The sequence below is a fragment of the Amia ocellicauda genome, chromosome 4, assembly GCF_036373705.1.
Source record: "Amia ocellicauda isolate fAmiCal2 chromosome 4, fAmiCal2.hap1, whole genome shotgun sequence".
Lineage (NCBI taxonomy): Eukaryota > Metazoa > Chordata > Actinopteri > Amiiformes > Amiidae > Amia > Amia ocellicauda.
In genome coordinates, this window is record NC_089853.1 from 16,812,769 (window position 1) to 16,837,979 (window position 25,211).

Genomic DNA, 25,211 nt, shown 5'->3' on the forward strand with positions numbered 1-25,211 from the left:
CATTATAAATATGTTGGATAAATTGGAGTCATGTTTCTTGATTTCCCAGAGTGCCCTGGGCCCAGGCACGCCAGACGTACTTCAGCAAAGGGAAGAACAAGCAGTCCTTGGACGCAGTGGAGAAGGCTGCTTTCTTTGTGACTCTCGATGACACAGAGCAGGGCCACGACAAGGACAACAGTGTGGCTTCCTTGGATTCCTATGCCAAGTCTCTGCTCCATGGCAAGTGCTACGACAGGTGAGTGAGTAAGCTGGCGGCAGAACTGAAGCAGAAAGCGGTGCAGTTTGCGCCGGTGAGTCAGTGTGCCTCAGCATGCAGGGCCAGTTTTGTAGACCCCTCTTATTAACTAGAAGGGGAGGGTAGAGTAATTAGTCGGACCACAACTTCCCAGTACACAAGGCCCATAGACGTTCCTTTATTAATGGCCTAACAGGACCAAGAGCCAGATCATAGGAGTACTGGATGTACTACATGGACGTGTGTGATGTAATGTTCGCTCTTGGTCTTAATACAGACCTGGTTAATTAGTAATGCTTCCTTAAAAGAAGCTGGGCAATACAAAAAGTTTTGCTGTCTATGCAAATGTTTTATATAATAAAAAAAACTTTTCTTTTGTCTTTTGTGTATTTGATTTGTTTTAGGTGGTTCGATAAATCTTTCACCTTCATCGTGTACAAGAATGGTACCATGGGTCTGAATGCAGAGCACTCCTGGGCTGACGCTCCCATTGTCGGACACCTTTGGGAGGTATGATGGCGTATACCTGGACCAAGGAACTCTTAGTGCTGACAGACTGGGAAATCCATATTGTACATATTGTTATGCTCTTTGTCTCTTGCAGCATGTTCTGTCGACTGACTATTTCCAACTGGGCTACACAGAGGACGGCCACTGCAAAGGAGAGCTGAACCCCAATATCCCAGCCCCTCAAAGACTGCAGTGGGACATCCCTGAAGAGGTGAGCTCTTACAGCCGAGCTGTAGGTCTGCCTTTTTGGGTGCCTCATTCAATTTGGAATGGGTGTAGAGCAAAGCTGAAGAGTTTATTTGGTTTAATCACTGCCAGAGTGGTGCGAGCATCGAAGCATCAAAGAGCTCATACAGTACAATTGTACTTTCAATGACAGCTTTCTTCCTTATCTGGCAGTGTTACCCATTAAGCAACTAATCGACAAGGGAATTTTATGCTACCCTAACTTTGCTTTGAACACGGAAAAAATCCTGGCCTCTCCTCATTATGAAGTTGATGATTTACCTGAGGAACAGGAATTATAAAGAGCTCATTCAAGAATGACAGACAATGAGGAAGCTGTCGATACTATAACTTTTTCTTGCCAGATAAGTGATAACAAATGTAAAAGCATTAACACTAGGTGCTGACATTTCAAACTACCTAAAAGAGCCAAAACTGCCAGTCATTTAACCAATAGCTCTTTAACAGCTGTGGTATGATAATTAAAGGCAAACAATTGTATGCAAGTTTTATTCATGAACATCAAATCCATATTTACACAGCACAGATTGATTATTTAAATGCCACGAATAAATAGCATTAGCATTTACTCCACCAATGAATCATGATTTTGCATTTGATGTACAATCGCACAGACACTATGTGCAGTAGCAATTGCAAATTGATCATAAAAGCAAGAGTAAAAGCATTCAGTATGGTGCCATTTGGACCTGACGTTTCCCTCACAATGTTTTCAGAACACTGGCAAAACCCACGAATGATCGCTGTCATTCCCAGTATCAGAGTAATGTTATTTTCCAAAATGCACTCTCTTCAATCTCCTCCAATCCATGTATAATCACTGTGTCCACTCAATCGGAGTACAGTTGTAAGACACCTGTAATGCTATACAATGGGTGTGTTTTTCAAGCACATGAAAGACTAGATGAGTAGAGTCATGAACGGCTATGTACAGTGTATTCAGGAACACAGAGTAATTCAAATTTGAATAGCCAAATCAGTCAAACTGACTGCCTCGGCATTTCTATTGTTAATTTGTGTATTTGTGCCACTGGTGCTGTATCGCTTTAATCAATTGCTTTCCTTTTTTATGTACAGAAACTGACACTGTTCCTGGTGATACTAATCTGACAGATATTTTAAAAGTATAAATCTGCCTTTTCTTTTAAGTGTAACAATGGCCTTCAATAATTTAGTGGCTGAGGATAAGAGGAGAGTATTTGACCATGATACTAGTTGTTTTTGTTAGCTAACTAAATCAAAGTCTTGCCAAGTTTCTTGTTGAAAGATCTGAGCATTTTGCTGATCACATGTACTGCACTTCATTGTGTGAAGCCTGTAAGGCAACCACAGTCTTTTGGAGATTTGTGGCTCCTCCACTTTGGTGTCACAAGTCCCTCTAGTGGTCAAATGATGATTTATGAATTATGAGGTGTTTATGCTCCAAATACTTCTAATAATCCTAATCAGTCCCAGAATAAATTGGAAATCACATGTATATATTAAGAAGTGAAAATTTGTATGACTTATAGAAATTGTAAAAGTCTAAATCTTGAGTAGACCATGTGGGTACAGGATATTATTGACAACAGAAATCTGGTTGATACTTCAGATACTTGCATGTGGAGTCATTGCAACTTTCTGCATGGATCTCTGTACCAACCCTCCTTAGCAACAATGTGTGCGCTCCCTTTTGTGCTTGATGTTGTGCCACATTTGTATTAGCCTTATGTTGGAGCCTTTCTGACCTGTAGTTTTACACTTTCACATTTTTCTCAACATGTCAGGATACTTCACTATAACTATAAGTTCTGCTGCTCATCTCCAGCAGGTGGCAGCGGTGTATACATTAGACAAACTGTTCAATGCTAGCATTGCCCCCTTTTACAGGAGCTCAGCCAGACAAAGTTACATGGCCTATCCATCCAACACCCCTCTCCTTGCTTGCCTTGTCTTCCAGTGCCAAAGTGTGATTGACAGTTCTTTCCAAGTGGCCAAAGCTCTGGCTGATGATGTCGACTCCCACACCGTCCCCTTCAACACCTTCGGAAAGGGGCTCATCAAGAAGTGCAAGACCAGCCCAGATGCCTTCATTCAGATCGCCCTGCAGCTCGCACACTTCAGGGTAAGACCACTGCACTCGCTGCCTGGGTAGGAAGGGAAGCATCATGTTTAAGCATCTGAAAAAAAATCTAATCAAATAAGTAAATAATTCCGAGTGGAATAATAGTGAGTGGAATAGCAATGTTGTCGCAGTTGTAAACAAGACTTATGCCTTTTTCCCTGTCAGGACAAGGGGAAGTTCTGCCTGACATATGAAGCTTCGATGACTCGGCTGTTCCGAGAGGGGCGGACAGAGACCGTGCGCTCCTGTACTGTGGAGACCTGCAGCTTCGTCCGAGCCATGATGAACTCTGAAACGGTAGGGGCCCGGCAGACGACAGCCTTCACACTAGGATCCTGACCATTACCTTAGCAAGCAGATGCATTTGGAATTTGTGACTGGTGGGTGGGTTGACCGTTAACATTGAAGGGCAGAGATCTGAATCCTGGGTCCTATAGAGGCATATTTAGTTATTACTGCAAGTCTATTCCAATTAATCAAAGTGCATGTTTAAATGAAGGCGTTTCTATCTTTGACCTTTGTCTAAATCTGTGTTAGTGATATTCATAAGAAAATTGTGCCATGAGCATCCAGGAGAGCTTTAAAATCAGCTTCTGGAATTTGCCATTTAAAAAAGCAGGCCCATGCTGAAGAGGCCAAACCATAACCATCTCATGCAATAGCTATTTTAGGTTGTTCTGTTTAGGTTGTTTTAGGTAAAACTTTCACTGCAATAAAACATTAGTAATATGTTTTATGCCTTGAACTGCACTGTATTTTTGCACTTTATATTGCGCTTATATTTTGTAAGTCACCCTGGATAATGGCGTCTGCTAAGAAATAAATAATAATATGCCTATTTGGTCAGTAGCAGGAAATCTGTCTAAACAAAAATATTGGAAAGTTCATGACAGGACTAATACCTGTTTATTTATGTTTCGTCCCCCAAGAGAGACGAGAAGAAGAAGCTGTTTGCACTTGCTTCTGAGAAACACCAGCAACTGTACCGTCTAGCCATGACTGGAAAAGGCATTGACCGTCACCTCTTCTGTCTCTACGTGGTGTCCAAATACCTTGGTGTCGACTCCCCGTTCCTCAAGGAGGTAATTGACCCTTACTTGGTGAATTCGGTCTATTAAGGTGCAGAATTGATCCACACATTCACTTTTACATTAAACAAATGAAGAGTGGTGTGAAGTGTGAAGCAGGTGGTAGTTGGGGACCAACAAAACCTGGAGGACTGAGGTCATTTGAGAGCAGGGAGGCCCGTTAACGATTACTGTGAATTAGTAACTTGATTTCTTAGTGTGGACGACACGTACACCATTTGATCTTGTCAAACCCATTTCAAGGGCACAGTAATCCCAAGGCCCTGTCTGCTGGGTTGAGAAGTGTGCAGTGCTGAAAAGGTGGCTCGTTTTCCCTCTAGGTGCTGTCGGAGCCGTGGAGGCTGTCCACCAGCCAGACGCCCCTGCAGCAGGCGGAGCTGTTTGACCTGGTCAACAACCCCCAGCATGTCACCAGCGGAGGCGGCTTTGGACCCGTGAGTGCTTCACCTACAGTACAAAGCCCTACCACCTGAAAGGGCTACATAGGACATATGATACTTTTACCTTCTTATAAAAGTAACCCCTCCTTGGTTTAATATGCTTCGTAAACATTATTGAAAAAATCGAAGTCTCACAACTGGTAAGACTTGTGTCCTGAACTGCAGCTAATGTTGGCATGTAGAAGTTTTTTGTAGCACAAAGAAAATTACGCACACCAATACTGTGAATGAGGTGACGGACAACAAAAACAAACTTCGGACAAGAGGGAAATCGCACGCTCCGGAGTACAAACAAAAAAATAATGTATTAATTAAAACCAACGCTTCCCCTCTTGTCCTTTGTAGAAGTATTTTAACATGAGCAGATGTGATGGGACAACAGCAAACTCAAAACTGAGCAGGCACAAACCCCCAATGGGGCACATGACCTTGTGCAGCATGTAGGGTCTCCATCAACAGAAATTCAAGTTTTTGTTTCCATTTGAAATTAAATGTCAGTGTTTTGCAAGTTATGCAAGAGTCCCCTAACAATTGTAACTTGTATGTTTTCTGCCATTGTTGTGCTGTTCTGCCATTGTTCCTACTAGGCTTTACCCTTTATCTTGCCAAACTGCAGTTGATGCCATCTGCATTCACATCATGGCAGTAATAAAACACTGTTCCACAGAGATCTCAGTATTGTTTTGTGTGTATATGTTGCTGTCAGGTGGCGGATGATGGTTATGGAGTGTCTTACATCATCGTTGGGGATAATCTCATCAACTTCCACATCTCCAGCAAGCTCTCCAGCCCCGAGACGGTGAGTGAGAACAAAAGTCCTGTGTTTACAAATGAGAGGAGGCCATTCGACCCATCATGCTCGTTTGGTGTCCATTAATAACTAAGTGATCCAAGGATCCTATCCAGCCTATTGTTAAATGTTCCCAAATTTCCTGTAGTGAAAGCAGATCATTAACAGGGATGCATTTGTATAGACCAGATGTTGATGTAAATATAGAATTTCATACAGATCTGCTATGCTTTCAAACTAGACTCCCCCAGGCCAGTCACAAGATGTCATTCCAACCTAATTGTGTCTAACATATGATGAAGCATTTGCTTTAGGCGTGACTGTAGTATACTAAATACATTTTTTTTTTTTTCCTGCAGGATTCCCATCGTTTTGGGAATAACATTCAACAGGCAATGATGGACATCCTGGATCTCTTTGATCTGGACTCTTTGAAAGGCCATCAAGAAAGAAAAGGCGCTTAACTGCCGGACGAACATAATCTTCCATAAGCTTGTACAGATATATTTGTGGGTTTTACTCCTAAAGTAATACAATTTTTCATTTTTTTTTTTAAATGCCATTGAAGTTAATTTATGTCACGTTCAAGGTTTTGTTAAAATTGTGTGCGTGTGGGAGGGGGGGCAACACTTTCAGATTACACAGACCTGTTTTATAAGATTGTATGCGCTTGTGCCTTAATGAACTTTGTCTTCTAACGAGGAGGATGAGGGGAGAGGGAAGGCGAGGAGGAGGTGCTGTTGAGGCGGCAGTGGGGCGAGAACAGGAATCCAGTTGGAAGCACTTGCAGTCTGGAGAGACCCAAAAGGTCCTGGCACTGTAATCGCTGTACAGTAACCATTAGCTGCTATGTTATTAAATGAATTGAAAGTAGAAATAATATAGTGCAATTTATTTTATTTTTTATTTTTATTACTCAGGTTTTTAAGTTGGTTCACATGTACCCACAATAGGTGAACTACAATAAAGCAGAAATGACCCAGGCGTTGAGAGAGGGCCAGTAGGTGTGAATGTGACAAACACTGACTCATAGGAAATGGCGGCTCGGCCCAGGCAGACCTCCACACTGCTTTATAGAGGCCAGTTGCTTTGCATTTTGTTGTTGATTTTACAGTGTGCTTTATGCCATTGACAACCACAGCCTCAGTACCTTTTTAAAAAAGTGTAAGTGATTATATTTTGTCAGCTAGCAGGGTTTATCTGAGTTCACTGGCTAGATTGGTGTCTCTGTGCCTGATTCATTCTAAAGAGTACCATAACTTTATTTCGCAGTTTGCAGATTTGGGATAGGATTTTTAAGTCATTTCAGCAATAGGGCCTCTATAATGTTTTTTAAAGTGTAAATAAAAATGGGTGTGTACATTGCAAACCATTTTTCTAAACAATTGATGACCTACCAATTATATTTTACCCTACAGTCTGCCTGAGGCTGCTGGCACAGTATCTGGCAGTTGCATAAGCAGACCTGTATGACTGTATCCTATGGAGGCCGGCATGTTCTGGTCTGATCCTGACCATGTGGCTAGTACAGTACTTTTCATTTTTAAATGACAAAACTGCTTCACACGGTCTGGTTGTTAAAGAGGGCAGGACTGTGGTTGGGTTCATTTGTCTTTTACTCAGTTTTATTATAACTTTTTGTTTAGTTTTTCCCTGTGGAAACCCAAAATAACCTGTTAATGCCACCGAGTTAGCATTAAATCATCAGAATACCAAGTAACTCTTAAGTTAGAATTCAAGTGTACTTGTATAAACATTTTAGTTTTTTTTAAATAGCTCAGATAACCCTTTGAATCAAGAGCAGCTGTATGAATAAATTTGGCCAAACTGAATTGTTTAGATAACTTTGCGGCATTGTCCTCCATAATGGAATGTGAAGCAATTCAACAGTGGCAGCAATGTAATGTTGTATGTACTTTATCATTAAAAACACAGACCATACTTGAACTTTTAACTGAAGGGTATTCCAGTCTGTTATTATTATTATCATTGACTTCATATATGTATTATTGCATTAGTTGTTGCATGGTTTTATTGCTGAAGTTGTACTCTTGTGACCTAACTATTTACACAACTATGTAAGACAGCTGAAATACCAAAATGAAGATGTTTTTCCAACACAATAAAAGTGCCGAAAGTCAATGCCTTTATTCTAGTATTGATTTTATTTTTAATATTGATTTACAAATACAAATTATACAATTTTCAACTTTTGTTGTACAGTAAAGGAACCTCTGTGGATATAGCTGAAGTCTAATGCCAGGTACCATGTCTATGGGGCACAGCTTTTCCTACTTTGATTACTGTGTAGTATTTTTTTAAATTGAGGTATGTCTCTGTTGTTGGGTGATAACTATTGAGTTGGTTTCTCCAGCATCTCTGAATTGAGCATTTTTTATGTAAATGCACATCCAAGTGGGCAGTTAAATAGCGGCATACTCATTAAACACATTGATCCTTTCACCCTGAATCCTTGGGCAAGTAATCCAAAGAATTTAATTCAAGGGTTCTCTCAAGCTTTTATAAATTGTGAATGTGTTTTTTCTGAGCACAAGGGTAAGATATGTTAAAGGTGTTAACCAGCTACTTCTAACTCAAAACCGCTAACTCAAACACAGTGAAATGCATGTTCACTTTATAGTGCAGGTGAGTTTATGTAACAGGGTAGATTCACCTGCATCTTTAGACACATGCATCTCTCCCTCACTTGGATGGAGCAGAGTCATGAGTAAGGCCTCGCTTGACCCCGGCCGTCCAATGCCACCCTTACTCGTGACTCTGCCTCCATCCAGGTGAGGGAAAGATACATGGGTATGCTGCTGCTTTTCAGTTTGTATAATTGTCTTGTGTAGTTAAATAATATAACTATTGAGCTACATAAAACCAACCAATACACAACTTTGACTTCATGATAAACTTGAAACTCAAAGGGATGTATCCTAAGCAGTCAGTAAGTGCATGTTTGATTTCTGCTTATTGCATGTACTGCACCTAACCAAATAAAATGCAACTCCTATTGGTTTTTATTTTAATGATCCTGTTTATTATGTGAACATCAGCAGTGTAACAGGAGTGACCTAGTATCTTAAACTCCAGTATAATTTAGTTTTGTAAAACAATTTGTAAAGTTGTTTGCACTTTCTGAACTTTGATAAAATCGTTAATTAAAGAATTATACATGTTCTTCAAAATTGTATCCCTTTTATAGGTATGGATGTTAGCGACACCTGCAAATATTCATATGTCCACATGAATTAATTAAGTTTTTGGCTGGTGCCCCTGCTTTGTAAATTACATTTGGGTAATTCCTCACACGTTCATATTTATTTATATTACCATTTATATTTTCGAAAGCTCTAATGATTAGTAATGATGAATACACTGGCTTATTGTCTGTATTTCAGTTTATACACATGTGTTTGGCCATTTACATTAGTAATACCAGAACCTCTTTATGCATAAAGCTTGTCTTAATCCATGATCTGCTACTTACTATGATTATTAAAGTCCTTGGAAGTTATATCACGCTAAATTGACATTTTTCTTGATTTCCCCCGCCTCAAAAAATAAATAAAAAAAATGGCAAAATCATAATTTCCACATGTAAAATAGTGTTAAAACGTGTTCTATCAGATGATTATTTAAAATGCTAGGTTTGATCCTTAAATAACTGATTTTACCTCAAGATACCACACGAGGGAGCACTTTTCCAGCGTTTACTGTTCGGTTCTCAGGGCTAGTGTCTGACTCTGATTGGGTCTTATGAAATGGTATTGAGTTCATAAGAAATCTATACCATAAGGGTGCATAGGCAATCATTCATTCCATTCAGTATATCAGCCGTGTTCTTCTCCCTTCAAACTGATAGATGTAACGAAGTTCACATGCCTGTACATTCATCATTTTTTAGTTTCCCTTCATAACAAAATGAATACAATCATATACAATCATACAATCATTTCAATCATAATTTGAAAACTGAAGAAAGAACACCAAACCTACAGCTAAACTCTTGTGTGTGGCTGCAAATATAACCACACTCTGGCAGTCTATCGAGTAGAAATAGAAATATACACTCACCTAAAGGATTATTAGGAACACCTGTTCAATTTCTCATTAATGCAATTATCTAACCAACCAATCACATGGCAGTTGCTTCAATGCATTTAGGGGTGTGGTCCTGGTCAAGACAATCTCCTGAACTCCAAACTGAATGTCTGAATGGGAAAGAAAGGTGATTTAAGCAATTTTGAGCGTGGCATGGTTGTTGGTGCCGGGGGGGGCCGGTCTGAGTATTTCACAATCTGCTCAGTTACTGGGATTTTCACGCACAACCATTTCTAGGGTTTACAAAGAATGGTGTGAAAAGGGAAAAACATCCAGTATGCGGCAGTCCTGTGGGCGAAAATGCCTTGTTGATGCTAGAGGTCAGAGGAGAATGGGCCGACTGATTCAAGCTGATAGAAGAGCAACTTTGACTGAAATAACCACTCGTTACAACCGAGGTATGCAGCAAAGCATTTGTGAAGCCACAACACGCACAACCTTGAGGCGGATGGACTACAACAGCAGAAGACCCCACCGGGTACCACTCATCTCCACTACAAATAGGAAAAAGAGGCTACAATTTGCACAAGCTCACCAAAATTGGACAGAAAAATGTTGCCTGGTCTGATGAGTCTCGATTTCTGTTGAGACATTCAGATGGTAGAGTCAGAATTTGGCGTAAACAGAATGAGAACATGGATCCATCATGCCTTGTTACCACTGTGCAGGCTGGTGGTGGTGGTGGTGTAATGGTGTGGGGGATGTTTTCTTGGCACACTTTAGGCCCCTTAGTGCCAATTGGGCATCGTTTAAATGCCACGGCCTACCTGAGCATTGTTTCTGACCATGTCCATCCCTTTATGACCACCATGTACCCATCCTCTGATGGCTACTTCCAGCAGGATAATGCACCATGTCACAAAGGTGGAATCATTTCAAATTGGTTTCTTGAACATGACAATGAGTTCACTGTACTAAACTGGCCCCCACAGTCACCAGATCTCAACCCAATAGAGCATCTTTGGGATGTGGTGGAACGGGAGCTTCGTGCCCTGGATGTGCATCCCACAAATCTCCATCAACTGCAAGATGCTATCCTATCAATATGGGCCAACATTTCTAAAGAATGCTTTCAGCACCTTGTTGAATCAATGCCACGTAGAATTAAGGCAGTTCTGAAGGCGAAAGGGGGTCAAACACAGTATTAGTATGGCGTTCCTAATAATCCTTTAGGTGAGTGTATGTTGAATGAGGGAAAATATAGGAACATTTGCAGTTCCTGTAGCAATTAGCAGACCGGCGCTCACTGTAGATCAGCACAACTGTGTATCTTGGACTCCATTTTGAGGGCTGAGGAGTAAACCATGTGGATGGTTCCAGCCTGTGAAGCATCCTTTAATAATACCACACACCCCTCTCATACAGACACACAAAGCTTACATTTATTCAGACACACACACTTACAAACCTGCACTTTCTCTGCTGCTCCTGGGATTACTGTGTTGTCATTGTATAAATAGGAACACAGACATCAAATAATAGTAGGAATCATAAAACACTGCACCACTGTTTTGTTTCATATTTTTCATCTGCTCATTGATGGTTAATTAGCCCAAACACACCAATCTGTTTCTGTGATTTTACCATTGATGAATCGTGTCAATTCAGTTAAAGGTTGTCTGCAATTATAACAGGACTTGACTTGATTTACAAATGTTATTTCCTGTTTGATTTGAGATTGACTAAAGACCATTCATGCTGCTAACCTGCTGGGGCCGACTCTATGAATTGGCATATATTAAACTTCTCAGTCTGAATCCCCTGCCTAATTCCATGTGTAAAACAGGAAATTGGGCCAGCAGTCTAAAAATAAAATCCACTTCTTTCATTAAACAGTCCCCATCTTCTTTCAGTTAACTCATGCTCTGGAGCCTATTTGTTGTTTTAGATTTCAATTTTTCAACAAAACTGCTTTCTGCTCCACATGGCATTGTATGTAAACAGGAAGGTCATATTGGAGCAGAAAGGCAAATGGATTAAAATAAATCACAAAACACAACTAAATATGCAACACTTGTAGCACTATCGAGCCAAAAGTCTCCTTTTAGTATTAATTGAGGGCTTCAGGCTGGTATATCAAGTTCACAATTTTAATTTTAAGAAGGTGAGGGAATATTTCCAAGCAGTTTTGCTTTCTTTATGTAATCCTTGGCTTTTATATCAGTACAAAACATGTCATAAAAGGTGCGTGAATTAAATTATATGAGAATCTTTTCAGGAGGGTTTTACATTTTATTGAAGCCACACCATTACAACCCACACAGTGCTGTGCTGTGCATATTCCACTTGGCAAATGCTCAACGCCAAACAGGTGATGTGCTAAGATGTCCACACTTCCTGAAATGCTGTCTGATAGCAGTAAATACCCAATAACTAAAGATGTGTACCACCCTACATATACTAAACATATACACTCTGTTTAACATGTGCATCAAGGCTATGGCAATTTTCAGACATCCCACAGCATTACCTGGAGTTAGGAATAACTACATACACATTGCTCATGGCACTATCTTACATAGAAATCACATTCTTTCACAATTTGCACTTGGTAAATACACTCTATTTACATTTAAAACAATCTTCAAGGGAACTGTGAATATATCACAACCGGTACCTTATAAAATATTAAATTATATTGAGGAATACTTCACTTTATTCATTTATTCAGCATATCTGATCTAGGAGTTAACGTGAAATCCCATGGTCTTAAATGAAGATTAAAAAATAAAGGAGACTTCAATGGTCCAGGTGTGATCCAGCAGGACCAAGCCCCTCCCAATGCGCCCCCCCCCAAAAAAAAGCTCTTTTTGAATCTGGAATCAATGGGCAGTTCTGTGTTTTGTATACTCTTAAAAGTCACTTTTTTATGACCTTAGCTGAGAAAAAAGATTCAAAACAAAAAAGCAAACTGTTACAAACTCCCATTTTTGAACAAGTCCTACAGTGCAGCTCTCCAATAGTAAGAACAACGACAACAAAAAATTATTGGCAACACACGTCACACGTCTGAGGGTCTGAGAACCGCAGTCCAGGAAGGTCAGGAGAGTTCGGTCTTAAATAAGTCTTTTTTTTCCCATCCAGCTCACGTGGACCTCTTCTCCAAAGGGACAATGTCTAGTGAATCAAGTGTAGAACGTCAGTCTCCTTGCACACTCTTCCCTTGCCTGAGTCCTCCATCCTGCCATTGAAATCTCAGGCCCTCTTCCCCTGGCTGGCCTGTGTTCATAGCGACTCCTCTCCCTCACACTCTGGAGGTGACATACATTGAGCGCATCCTCCTAGCCAGTGTGGCCTCAAGGTCGTCCAAGGGCTCCCAGCTGTGTCGGCTGTTGGACCCCAGACCCAACACCAGTCCCCGGAATACCTCTTGATCCAGAAGGTCCACCATGTGCTGCAGGAAGTATCCTTCACAAAACGCGGTAAGCTCTGCGGCGCCATGCACCTGTACAGACAGGGAAAGGAGAACACCCACAGATGATTGACAAGATGATATCTCCATGGACTGCTATGTTGGCCAAACTGCTATTTTAACTTTCTAAGCTTTTAACTCATCTTCAGATTATACGGTGCTTGATGAGCATGGTCCCTTTGGCTGTGTTTAGATACTGTTAATTAAGTCATGAAAGTAGATGGATGGTCATGACTTATTGAAGGGTGTTATGGTTGGTTATGGTTTCAAATAGTTTTGGTTTAAGTTTGAATACAAATTAATCAAACACTAACACAACATAAAGGTTCAATGTAGGAATTGTTAAAATAATACAGTATTAAACAAAGAGCCCTAAACTTGTAATTCAGTTGTGCCACCTTTAAAGAAGTCATTACTTTTTACCAGCATGTAAACAAAGCCTTTGTGGTTACAATTATTCTTCCTCACTATTTATTTACTTGTTCATTAATTTGGCTGATGCCTTTAGCCAAGGTGACTTATATTTATGCCACTATCTATATATTTACAACATACCCCTGTGCAAGTATAGTAAAAAGAGTAACTCCTCTCTCATGCTATAGACATTTGAGATTCAGTAGGAGATAAAATGAAATTGTCACAGTGGTTTAATTCAATTGGCCTTCATTGCACTTTCTTATGCTTATAGACGTGAAGCATGATTTAAAAAATGAAATCTCAAAAGGAGTTAGTCTGGGTACCAGCATCTTCTTTTGTCTCACAACATAACAACAACTATAACATTAGAAAATGCGACAATGTCTGACCCTGCAAGCAACCCCCTTTTAACATAATGGTTATAAATATGCACAGAAAAATGGTCTCAGTTCAAAAATATTATTTTTGTTTTTTATATTATATTTGTAACCTATTTCATTAAAATAAATGTTACATTAGTTCTCCTGTATGGGCATGGACACCCACATTTAGTTGGATTATGAACTTTATTATATCCTAAAATAATGTAAGTCTGTAACTATTATTAGCCAACAGCTGAATGTTTTCACAGAGTTTGTCAATAGTTAACTGTTGTTCCAAGAGCACCATAGACAACTTGTGTCCAGCTCCATCTGCCTTTTGCATGTGCACTATTTTATGTCTCCCATATGGGTTCAAACCACAGAGTCGGCAGCACAGATCAGAAATCAGTGTCAGCTTCTTTTGGCATATAAAGGCCCATATGGATGCCTTGCCACTTAACAGAAACTAAACCCTTAACTCAATTAAAAGGGTCTCTTAAGGCTATACATCAGGCCAGCAGAGGACTTCATATGCTTTAGAAAACCCCACACCAGGTGTGGCCAGAGGAAGCTGTTGGAACACATGCTCTTTCATTACAGCAAGACTCTTTCAATTACTAGCCACAGGTGGTGTGGGCAAATATACAACACTGAGCTTTCAACACAAGTGAGGAACCTCGAAGTCATAACAAATTACAGGAAACTGAGCTTGTCTTGGATACCTTCTGGGTAATCCATGAAATGGACTGTTCACACAATTTTCTTTCTTTCTTGTAGTTACAAACTGGCACAAACTTCTGTGCAAAACTTCAACTGACCATAAAAATGTCAAAACTTGTTCTCATTTCCAAATGTTATTAAATGTATTGACTTTTTAAACCCTTTAACCTAATCAACTAGACTTGAGTTACACAAAATAAGAATAGTTGCTTGTAGCTGAGACTTCAAAAAACTAAAATTAGAATACAATTCTCAGATTGAACCAACATATTTATAGACCAGTCTGAATTTCTAAAGTCATTACAAATTTAGTTTGCATATTTTATCCACAGATTTTAAGTTCTACAAAAGTGTCAAAGAGAATGACTAATTCATTATTTTTTAAATTCAGTTAAATATAGCACACAGTCTTCTCTATCATAACCCTAGAAGCACAGAAACATTAAAAACTGAGTAACATATATATGTTTTAAAACACTGTTTGTATTTGGGGGGAAATCATAACTTATCTGTTGTGACGATGCTATGCTAGTATACTGGATTAATTTCCCCAATTATTAAAGTTTATAATCCCTTGATATGACACATCATAGAAAATCACATTTGTTTATCTTCAAAAATCATTTGAAACAACATTTGTAACAAAGATGTAATTTTGCAGGAGTGCTGCAGGTGATGATACTGTTTTTGTTTCAACCCTAAGGAAGGTGTGCAACACCTTGAGATGCCTGTGTTCAATACAGATTGAGTATTTACAAATAATTCTCCTCCCTCTCCCTCACCTTCACACCCACACTCTCTGCTGCTTAACCTCACCCCTGACCTTTGACCCAGCAGTGACCCCAGGGCTGTGTTACCTTGGCAGTGCGGTAAATGTTGACAGCGCTCTCCGGGGTGATGCTCTTAGTGCAGATGATCTCACAGTGTCTCTGCAGCTCTGCCAGCTGGAAGAGGCTGGCTGCAGACAGGAGCTAAAGGAGGAGGGGTAGGGAGGGATAAGGCACTGTATTAAAGCTTGCACGAGAGGTGTACTATTGGCTGTTGATACAAGGCAGAGTGAGAATTCCCTGAGGTCCCCAAAGTGTGTAATGTTGTTGTTCTAGCTTAACCTTTAATTACCCAACAGATCAAATAATTGTCTTAATTGTACCAATTTTACATGTTCTCCTGTTTTCCTGGACTTAAGGAGTTACATAAGACTATAAAACCCTCAGACTTGGGGCCCACAAAGACCACAGCTGTGTACCACTGAAAGCTGGATTATGTAATGCTTGTGGGAGAAAAGCTACATATTTACCTATTTGTCTGAGAAAGAGTTACTGGCATCCTATGAGAATCCAATGCACACTCACCTCAAGCACATCGCTCACGGGGACCCGCACTGCTTCTGTGTTCCCACAGTATAGGTAAGTCATCATCATCTGGGAAGAAAGAAAGCTGAGGATGAATGGTCTTTGTTGTTGTTGTTGTTGTTGGCATTTTTAGATTAAACACGTGCTCCTTAAGGTCTTCCAAGAACACACAGCTCACACAACAGCTGTGCAGCTGAGGTTAATTTAAAACATGTGGAACAAAACCAGAGTCTTCAAATGTTTTTAATTTCATGCTTTAAAGCGCAGTACCTCAAATATCTTGTACTTGACCTCGTTGATCTCTATGTTCCTGCAGTCCTGGCTTTCCTCAGAGCCAGGTGAACTCATGAAGTACCTAAACCTGATCAGAAACAACAGTCATGCTCCAAATCATATTTGAATTAAAAGTTTACATTTCCACCTCATCATGTTTTCTTCCATTCTGTTTGTCACTATTGATTAGTCAAGAGTAGGTCAAGGCAGTGTTTGCAAGATTAATCTCCACCTATCCTGGTATGGTTGGGATGCTTTGACCATTTATTAGATTTATATCAATACTCCCTTTTGCAGTATTTGTGCACATGTTCAATAAGACTGAGGTAGGCTCCAGCTTACCTCTCAGATGCCGTCATCAGGAGCACCTTGTGAGCGTAAAAGGGTCTCCCCTCAATCAGGAAGGTCACATCTGACATTTCTTTGTTGTTCAGGAAATGGGGGTCTGTTTTGAAAAAGAGAAATATAAATCAAAGACTGGGAAATTCATGCAGCTGCGATACTCATTCTTACAAATTTTAACATCAATCCAACAGTCTAAGAATTATCTGGAGTTTGGTATAACAGGAAATATAAGGAACTTCTCATTTACTTTCTAGTGCCCGACACATTTCTCTTGTAGTTTCTGAGGTTTCCTGTACATGCCCCAAGATAAAAGACCATTCTCAATACTAGTCTAGACTGGCTGCTGAAATTAATAAGAGGCTTGGTTTGGATGAAACACTGTAGATAATATGCAGGGAATGACACGGATAAACTTCTTTCCCCAGAGGCTGGGCCAGAGAGGGACGAGATGCAGCCACACTGTAACCAGGAGAGTATTATTATCATTCCTTTTTAATGTATTTTAACATCTATAGCCAATGAACTGTGCTTTGATTGGAATCTGCTTTCATGTCTGGCAACTGTACATTTAAAGAAACACAATGCAGTACTCTCTTTTAATGACTCTGGACTCTTCATCACCCCCCCATCCCCATCCCCTCCCTGTGTACAAGGGCCTGCCACACATTCCTCTTTATTTTAATATTGGTTCATCATTTCTTTAAATAGCATGAGCTTCCTTGGAAATGTTTGACAGGCACCAAAAGGACCACTGCTGTCAAGGCTGTGTCTTCTTACTCTGGTATGATGCACACAGGAACACATGAATAAATAACTTGCATTCTATTCTCAATTTGAATAGACGTGGAAGAATGCCCAACATGTACCTAATTGTGCTGGGAGAGTTATCTTGACTTCTGGGATTGTTGGCAGGGGACTGCTTCCATAGCAATGACTGAAGATGGATGCCAGCTGCTGGTTAATGGCATCATTCTGTGGACAAGGAACAGCACACTGTCAAGTACAATAGTTTCTCCAAACATCAACATGGGAGGAGGCATGATTTCAGGTGGAAATGTCGTGGGCTCTGTGTTTCTGTAGAAAACTGGAGGGCCTCATTTAAATTAATACCAAAACATCTACTGCAGTGAAGGGAACGCTATGATTTAATGAAAGCATGCCACTCTTATTGTGTTATTGGGCATAATAAAAGTAACTTTTTATGTATGAATGGGGCATCTTTCATTCCAATTGTATCATTGTCTGATTTTGATGCCAGGAATGAAAGTCTTGATTCAAGAATGCAAGGCAGCTTTCAGTCAAACACGGTTCAGAATCAAGGTCAGTTAGTGTCTGATTGTTACTTCCAAAGGAGTCTTGCACAAGCAGCAGATAAAAAGTAAATGGTCATGCTACATTACAAAGATCATACATTCCTTAGTCAATTGTCTCCCTTGCATTTGGAATTCTGACTCATTTTGATTGCAATCAATACATTCTCATGTGTAGATACACTATATACATACATAAACTAGGCCTTATAAAACTGTGTAAAACAGGAAATAAAGGATTTTACCACTAATACAAATGTAATATTCACAACAAGCTAGCTTAAAATTACTTTGGATTTTGGGTGATTTTGGAAGTAATAGCGGCTTAACATTTACAAATCTGCTATTTGATAAGTTTTTTTGCCCTGACCTTAGAACTTGTGGTACAGCGTTTTATTAAACACAAACAACAGTCATGGGGTGAAATGAAGTGAAACCAGTGGGTGGCTTTGTTTTGCTCAGTTCTTATATTGTGAACTCATTTTCTCTGGCCCTTGTCCTTGCCAGTTTGTGGCGAAGCTGTAAACGTTAGTGCTTTTTGTGAACTTGGGTCTTGGCTGAAACCATTACAAAAAATATATATATATTTATGTCAATCCAACTGAAGTTTTACAGATTTTAGAGAATTTACAAGTTTTTGAGATTTAGTGGTAGAAATATTTTATTAACTGATAGCCAGCCCCTGGAAAGAAGAGAATGACAATAGAGGAAATGTTAGTCTCTTTGATGCATGCCTCACTTAACTAGCCCATTCCCTTGCAATTCTGGAAAGGACTGTTGGTATATCAGAAATCTGACTAATCATGCTTTAAAACAAACAAGCAAACAAACAAACAAACAAAACAAAAAAAACACAGCTATTGCCTCCTAGTCTTACCTTGCTTGTTCTCAGGATGGTGAACATCAGCGGTAGGCCTTGGTTAACCAGCTCCTCGCAGTAGTCTTCCTCTCTGATAGTGGAGAACTCGCGCAGGAGAGTGAGGGTAACTGAGGCCCGGGATTGCTGTTGGGAGCTCCGCAGGGACTCCAGCCACACGTGGAGTTTCCAGGGCACACCTATGGGAAAACACAGACCATGGAAATAAACTCATAAAGGCCTCCTCTTCTCTTCTTACCCCCGATGTTGTACCCACACTGCATATGAGTGACAAATGACAATCAGGTGGTCTTGAAAATTCCCTTTTTTGAGGTGATTTGTGTAAAGTATGCATTTTTGCACCTCCAACTTAGCAACACTTACCCAGAGACCGTAGCTCCATGGTGACGTCCAGGTAGCCATGTGCTGAGCTGTAGTAGGTGGCCTCTTGCAGGGCTTTCATACGGGCTTTACAGAGCTTCAGCTGCCCCCCATTTGGGCTGAGTGGGCGGCACACTGGGGGCTGCCCCTCCACACCCTCCGCCAGAATCTCCTCCAGAGACAGAACATCCTCCTTCACTTGCTGGGGCTGAGCCAGCAGCTTCCTCAGCACGTTCCTGCAGGACAAACGGAGCATCGCACTGAAACACACTGCTGCCTAACTACAGCTACCAACCAAAATTCCTGGATGTCATCCATGTCTCTGAGAATGGAAAGAGAAGTATAAAACCACCAAGTCAAAACCACCCTGATGCAACACATAACAATAATTAATGGTCACACCTTTCTTATGTTATTATTATATTTCTCATTCTTGGCAACTTACAATATATCACGTTATTTTTACATATAATTACCCATTTATACAACTGTGCTTGTACTGGAGCAGTCTAGGTAAAGTACCTTGTTCAAGGGTACAACAGCAGTATCCCCCACCTGGGACTGAACCCACAATGCTCCTCTCTTGAGTCCAGAGCCCTATTATTTGTATTATTATTATTATTTTTTTTATTTCTTGGCAGACGCCCTTATCCAGGGCGACTTACAACATAAGTGCAAACAAAGTGCGAAAATACAGTTCAATAAAGGCATCAATCAATACAAATTCAATTTAACTAAAACATAGCAATTCAGAATAATACATTTTACAAATTCCAATTTACAATTTACAAAAGTACAGTAAGTGATTTCCTACATCCTGGACGGTGAAAGCTAAGTGCTGTCAAGATGTAGGGTCACAGTCAAGGGCTACAGGAAAGGGAGCAAGGAGGAAAACAATCAAGAACGTGAGAAGCATAATAAAAACTGTGAAGTGCTAACTAGCAGGGACAGAGGACTAATATTACAAGTACTGTCGGAAAAGATGTGTCTTGAGTAAGCGCAGATGCGTCTTGAGTAAGCCCTAACCACTATTCTGCACTGCTGCCCTAACTCACAAGAGTGACCACTGCCACATCACTGTACCTGTGCCCGTGTGCTGCCGCGTGACTGAAGCAGTTCATGTCCTCGTAGAGGGATGACGTCAGTCCGTTGGCATCGTGTGTTCTCAGGAGGGGGTCGGCCCCCCGGGCTAAGAGCAGGCTCACCATCTCGTAGTTACCTGAGGTATTCACCCAAACATGTACATTATGAATTCCTGTGGCCGTTGCAGGCGAGTACTATCACATGTCACAAAAAGAAGAGCAATCTCTCACCATGAAGGTATGTAAAGTGCCTTACCAATCCCTTTTTGATGTCCCCGGACAGAGATTAACATGGATGTAAAAATGAAACTAACTGGCATTTAACTAAATAACAACAGTTCTAGCAGCAGTATTGAGTTGAGAAAAAAGAAAACGCAGGAATCATTTTTAACATTTTTTTTTTCCTTTTATTTCTAAGTGCAGCTAAGATGAGCAGCTCACAGTGTGCTAAGCAAGCTGTGTGGGCTCTGTCACTGGACAGTTGTGTCATTGCTGGGATTTCTGTGGGGGGTGTGTGGGGTGGTGTTTGTTGGCTCTGTACCCACCTGCTGCGGAGGCCAGCTGGAGGGGAGTCTCGGCATTGCTCTCCTCTCCATTGGTGATTGCTGCGCCCTCCACATTGGCCCCGGCATCCAGCAGAAGCTGAGAACAGAAGTCTAGTTAATCACTGTGCTCCCATCACAGTAATGACACAAGTACCACGGGCCTAATGGCACATCTATGACTCAGGTTTGTGTTCAGTCTGAAGTGCTATGAGTGTATGATCAACTTAATAACAACAACAAAAATGACAACTATAATAATAATGTCAGGTCTTAGGTCTGCTTTTAGATTATACAGTAGCAAATGTGAGTAGCCTAGAATACATGTGAACCTGGCATTACCTGAAAATGGGACAGAATACAAACATTTCTCATTGAGCACATGTATACCCTCCAAGTAGACAAAATCAATGACATATCATCAACATGCTCAGCCCTGAAAAGCTAGATCCTATTTTTCTTTTGGAATTGCTTCAAGCACTTGTTTATATTGGAGAAAATGAACATTCCCACCCCACACTGTGTGGATTTCTAACAGCTGCAAAGATATAAAAATGATTCATGAGCACATGATACATTGTATGTTTATAGAGTCTTGTGCTTCTGCATTGCAAACGACCTCTGAATGACTTAACTAAATGCTAAACCAGACCTTATTGACTGCTTTCCACTGAAAAGCAATGAGCATCACTCCTTGTGAATGAAAGTACTTCCCCGCAGTGAGTTTCTTACCTGGACTACAGAGATGTGACTGTGAAGTACTGCGAAGGTCAGGGCTGCCCAGTGTCGGCTGTCAGGGTGAACCGATGGGTGTTTGAGGGAGTAGCCTGGGACCTGGGGTGCACAAGACACTAATGAAGCAGCAGTAGTAGTGACATGCACGGTGGCTCAAGTCTGACCTGAGGCAGTTTACAATGAGAGCGTTTTTCTCACTCTTTATCGAGGTAAATATTGAAAAAGTACAGTGACACAGGAGTGCGCCTCCTCCTTGCTTGTCTGAATGGGTGGATAGAGAATTCAGAATTTGACGGAGTTGACCTTTTATGACAAGGGTCTCTGGAATGTTTTAACTCAGATAACTTCACAACAGGCTTTAATGAAAACAAAACAAGCCGAGAGTTTTAGGTCTTTATCGCAGACTGATTGTTTTGGCGGTACCAGTGAGTGAAATGGATGTTGAGATCACCTTTCTTCTCGAGCTAATTTTAAAAACAAAACAAAATAAAACGGGATGGGAGATTTATTTTTGCCTTATGGTTTGATGATTGCTACCGGAAACCAAGGCATGCTTAGAGAAAAAGAACCTGCCTCTCATCTATTCTCATATTAATTTTCTGTGCAATTGCTCTCTTTTGTGCCGTGACAGAGACAGATAATATGTTGGAGCCTCTTGGCATCTGCCCAGTGACATTTGTTTCATTGTCTGTCTTGGACAGAGGCTTGCAAACCAAATTACAGTCGAGAAAGAAAAGAAACAGAATAAATTGAGTTACTATGGTAAATCAGCTCTCAGCAAGTCATTAATTGATAGACTGCACTCTCTGAAAAGACTTTTGCATGTTGACACACTTCAGACCTGCTATAGGAAGGAATTAAACTAAAGGAATTAACACGAAGTTAAATTCTAAAAGATTCAATCTCTATTGTGATATACGTGGCTGCTACAAAAATAAAAAAAAGAATTAGAGGAATTAAGTAGGACAGAACAGCTTCCTATGAAAACTTAAAAAAAAAATCTGAAAGCAGATAAAGGCCTCTTGATTCAAGCACAGGATGGACCACAGAGATTGCTGGTTTGAATGCAGACTGTATCATGACCTGACTTCCCCAAGAGGCATTGCTCAACCGCCTAAGGGCTGCCAGCTTTGAGTAGACTTGAAATTGGCCAGGATTTCCTCAGCCTACCCTGTTGCTTTGGCTTACCGGGCTCCTGTGCGCCTGCAGTGCTATAAATGTGAGCTGTGTCTCCTGTGCTTAATCCTACAGCCCCCATGTTTCCATGTAAAAAGAAAAGGCTGGCATTAAGGATGCGGTGTCTGGTCTGGAACTCTCGCTTGCATGTATGAGGGCTGTAGGTTCTAAAATTCATAATGAAAAGAAATGGCCACACTCACCGCTATATCCAGGTTGGCGCCAGCGTCTATCAGCATCTGGACCAGAGCTTCATCTCCCGCCGAACAGGCATACATCAGGGGAGTCATACCCTGCAAAGAGGTGGAGCAGGCAGGGTTTACACAGGGTTTACACAACCTGACACCAGGCAACAGACACACACATAGAGGAAAGCCTTCACGAGAACATTACCCCATTCAACACCTACCCCCATTATTGTACAAGTGTGTACAATAATGCCCAAAATAATAATGATAAAACAAGTAAAGCATGGTGTAAAATCACGTGTTTTATGAAGTAATCTTGGCAATTACTATTTACAAGAAATCATCAAACCAGTGAAGGTTGCATACCCCATTCAAGGTGATACATATTGACAGATAAATTAGCTCTGGTTGTTGCATTCTGTCCCATGCAGATTATATCCTATGATTTGACAATTTAAAGCAAAATGAACTGAATCCAGTATAAGCACCCTTGGTTTAAGGTATAGCCCTGCGAAGACTGGTTTGCTGATGGGTTTGCTTTGTGACAGGGGGAATAATTGAGCTGTATCCCTGCCAGTGAGATTACTGTAGCTTTTGTGTGCAGCAGGAGAGGCAATGGGCCACACCTGGTCATCCATGGTGTTGACCCCATCAGGGCCCAGCAGCTCGATGGCCTGGCTGATCAAGTCTGTCCGGCCGCAGTTCAGCATTCGGAATCCCAGGTCCAGCTGGAACTTGTCTGTGGCCGCCTTGGCATCCAGACGCCTGAAAGAGCTAAAACAGCACTCTGGCCTGCGAGAGAGAGAGAGAGAAAATGAATGGAAAGGGAATGGTGTATTTTAGTTTTTAATTATTTACAGGGTCAGACTTAACACAAAAATGGAAATCTTAACACTGTGATACCAATTAAATTAAAAAACCCAATGCAGCCACCCATAACATATTGCAAATGTGTCATTTGAAGTGAATTTTGTGTGTGCCAGAGGCTTCTTATGTCCATGGAAAGCCGACATTAAGTATTGGGCTTGGAATTTTGCAGCTGGCAGGTGGGTTGACGTTTTGATATTATCCAGGTTTTAAGTAAGTTGGAAAAATACTTAACTAATGTCAGAAGTTGCTCATAGGAAGTTGTGGACTTTTTACTTCCACAGTGGATGTATGAACTAGGATATCTTCCCAACACTAAGAGTTGTGTATTATGTAAAACAATCTAAATTTGACATTTTGAGGAACAAATATGTGTAGAAAGTTAAGAAAACAAAACCACTTCTCCAAAATGATATGTTTTGACAGATTATTAAGCATAATATAATCAATTGGTTTATCACAATATCTGGTTGAAATACCTATAATTTTATAACATTCAGATTTTGTGTCATCATTTGAAATCCACACATTTTACATGATAATACTTAGCACAAATGAAAACCATGGGTCTTGGGAAGGATTTTCAATTGCAGTGTACACTTTCCACTTCTCCTAAGAATCTGAGATGAGGGACAGATGACAGCTCCTCTTACTTGAGCTGCCGGGGCTCGCAGTCCAGCCCTGGGAGGAGCTGCCTGGCTGTCTGTCTGACATCATCGCTGTCAACCAATAGGCTGCGACGGTGCTCAGCGTGAACAATGGCCACTCTCATCCATTCCATCAGAGGGGGCAGCAGGAGAAAGGGCCTGAAGGGAAACAGAGAGAGCAAGAGAGTGAGAGAGGAAACAGTGTTGCCTCTAAGCAGTACCACACCAGTTGTTAGGCAGAGCTGCTATAGGTATACAAGCAAATATACTCTGTGGTTTTCCATGTTCATCCAAAACCTCAAAACACTCCACTGCACAAACATGTAAAATACAAATATGAGGAGAGACATTGGCACCAGCCCACGTCCCTTGACTGTGTGGTTTTCATTAATTCATTCCTATTACAGATATGCAAGTCAGTGTGGTTTCCCTTGTTTTCCAGATATTTATTGCATTTTATTTGGCTATTGTTATGCAGCTCTTCAATATCTTCTCAATATAACCTCTCACAAATAGGATGGCTTAATTTGTATTTTAAGCACAGATGCCATGTTGTCTGAATGCACCAGAACATCTTCAACAGAGAATTGCAGCCTTCTGTGCACTGAAGGGAAGAGTATGAAATTCACTGGCAACTTGGATATCAACCACAAAATGAGCAATGAAAGCAAATCCATACTGAAGCCAAGACCAATCTGTTAGGAAGCTGTGTTTGCACAGAAAGGAAGATCATCAGGTGTTCTTGAGTTAACTGAATAAGACAGCATTTTTGCGTTTGTGTGTGCTTAAGAGTTCATCCACGAGCTACTGGCCAAGAAAGGGTGCTCAATATTAATGCTCAAGAACTTTTATCTTCATCCGAGGCCAGCTGGGACAGACAGAAACCATAACCTTTTGGCCTCTAAGCCATGAAGATGCTGTCAGCTGGAACAAGAGCTTCATTGAGCATGTCACTACAAAGCAGAATCAGTTATGCAAGGCCTCCTTTAATGAACTATCATAAACCACACTTCAGCTTCTCTG

The 25,211-nt window shown here is 40.7% G+C and overlaps 2 protein-coding genes across 3 annotated transcripts in view; one reads left to right on the forward strand and one right to left on the reverse strand.

Moving 5' to 3' along the window:
• Positions 1–7,558, forward strand: part of cpt1ab (carnitine palmitoyltransferase 1Ab (liver)) — a 32,727-nt gene extending 25,169 nt beyond the window's left edge. For both annotated transcript variants that reach the window (XM_066701127.1, XM_066701128.1), the window contains exons 11-19: positions 50–238; positions 643–748; positions 843–959; positions 2,934–3,098; positions 3,264–3,395; positions 4,028–4,180; positions 4,507–4,620; positions 5,333–5,425; positions 5,776–7,558. In XM_066701127.1, coding sequence (XP_066557224.1) covers positions 50–238; positions 643–748; positions 843–959; positions 2,934–3,098; positions 3,264–3,395; positions 4,028–4,180; positions 4,507–4,620; positions 5,333–5,425; positions 5,776–5,880 — 1,174 coding nt within the window. In that variant the 3' untranslated portion in view covers positions 5,881–7,558. The remainder of the gene's footprint in view (positions 1–49; positions 239–642; positions 749–842; positions 960–2,933; positions 3,099–3,263; positions 3,396–4,027; positions 4,181–4,506; positions 4,621–5,332; positions 5,426–5,775) is intronic.
• A 4,176-nt stretch (positions 7,559–11,734) lies between these two features.
• The window catches only part of abtb2b (ankyrin repeat and BTB (POZ) domain containing 2b), a 59,990-nt gene continuing 46,513 nt past the window's right edge, over positions 11,735–25,211 (reverse strand). The window contains exons 4-17 of the mRNA XM_066701129.1: positions 24,195–24,347; positions 23,301–23,466; positions 22,690–22,779; positions 21,308–21,409; positions 20,579–20,675; positions 20,035–20,170; positions 18,955–19,187; positions 18,592–18,770; positions 17,271–17,376; positions 16,402–16,504; positions 16,057–16,147; positions 15,787–15,855; positions 15,292–15,405; positions 11,735–12,968 (exon numbers count right to left, since the gene is read on the reverse strand). Coding sequence (XP_066557226.1) covers positions 12,768–12,968; positions 15,292–15,405; positions 15,787–15,855; positions 16,057–16,147; positions 16,402–16,504; positions 17,271–17,376; positions 18,592–18,770; positions 18,955–19,187; positions 20,035–20,170; positions 20,579–20,675; positions 21,308–21,409; positions 22,690–22,779; positions 23,301–23,466; positions 24,195–24,347 — 1,840 coding nt within the window. The 3' untranslated portion in view covers positions 11,735–12,767. The remainder of the gene's footprint in view (positions 12,969–15,291; positions 15,406–15,786; positions 15,856–16,056; positions 16,148–16,401; positions 16,505–17,270; positions 17,377–18,591; positions 18,771–18,954; positions 19,188–20,034; positions 20,171–20,578; positions 20,676–21,307; positions 21,410–22,689; positions 22,780–23,300; positions 23,467–24,194; positions 24,348–25,211) is intronic.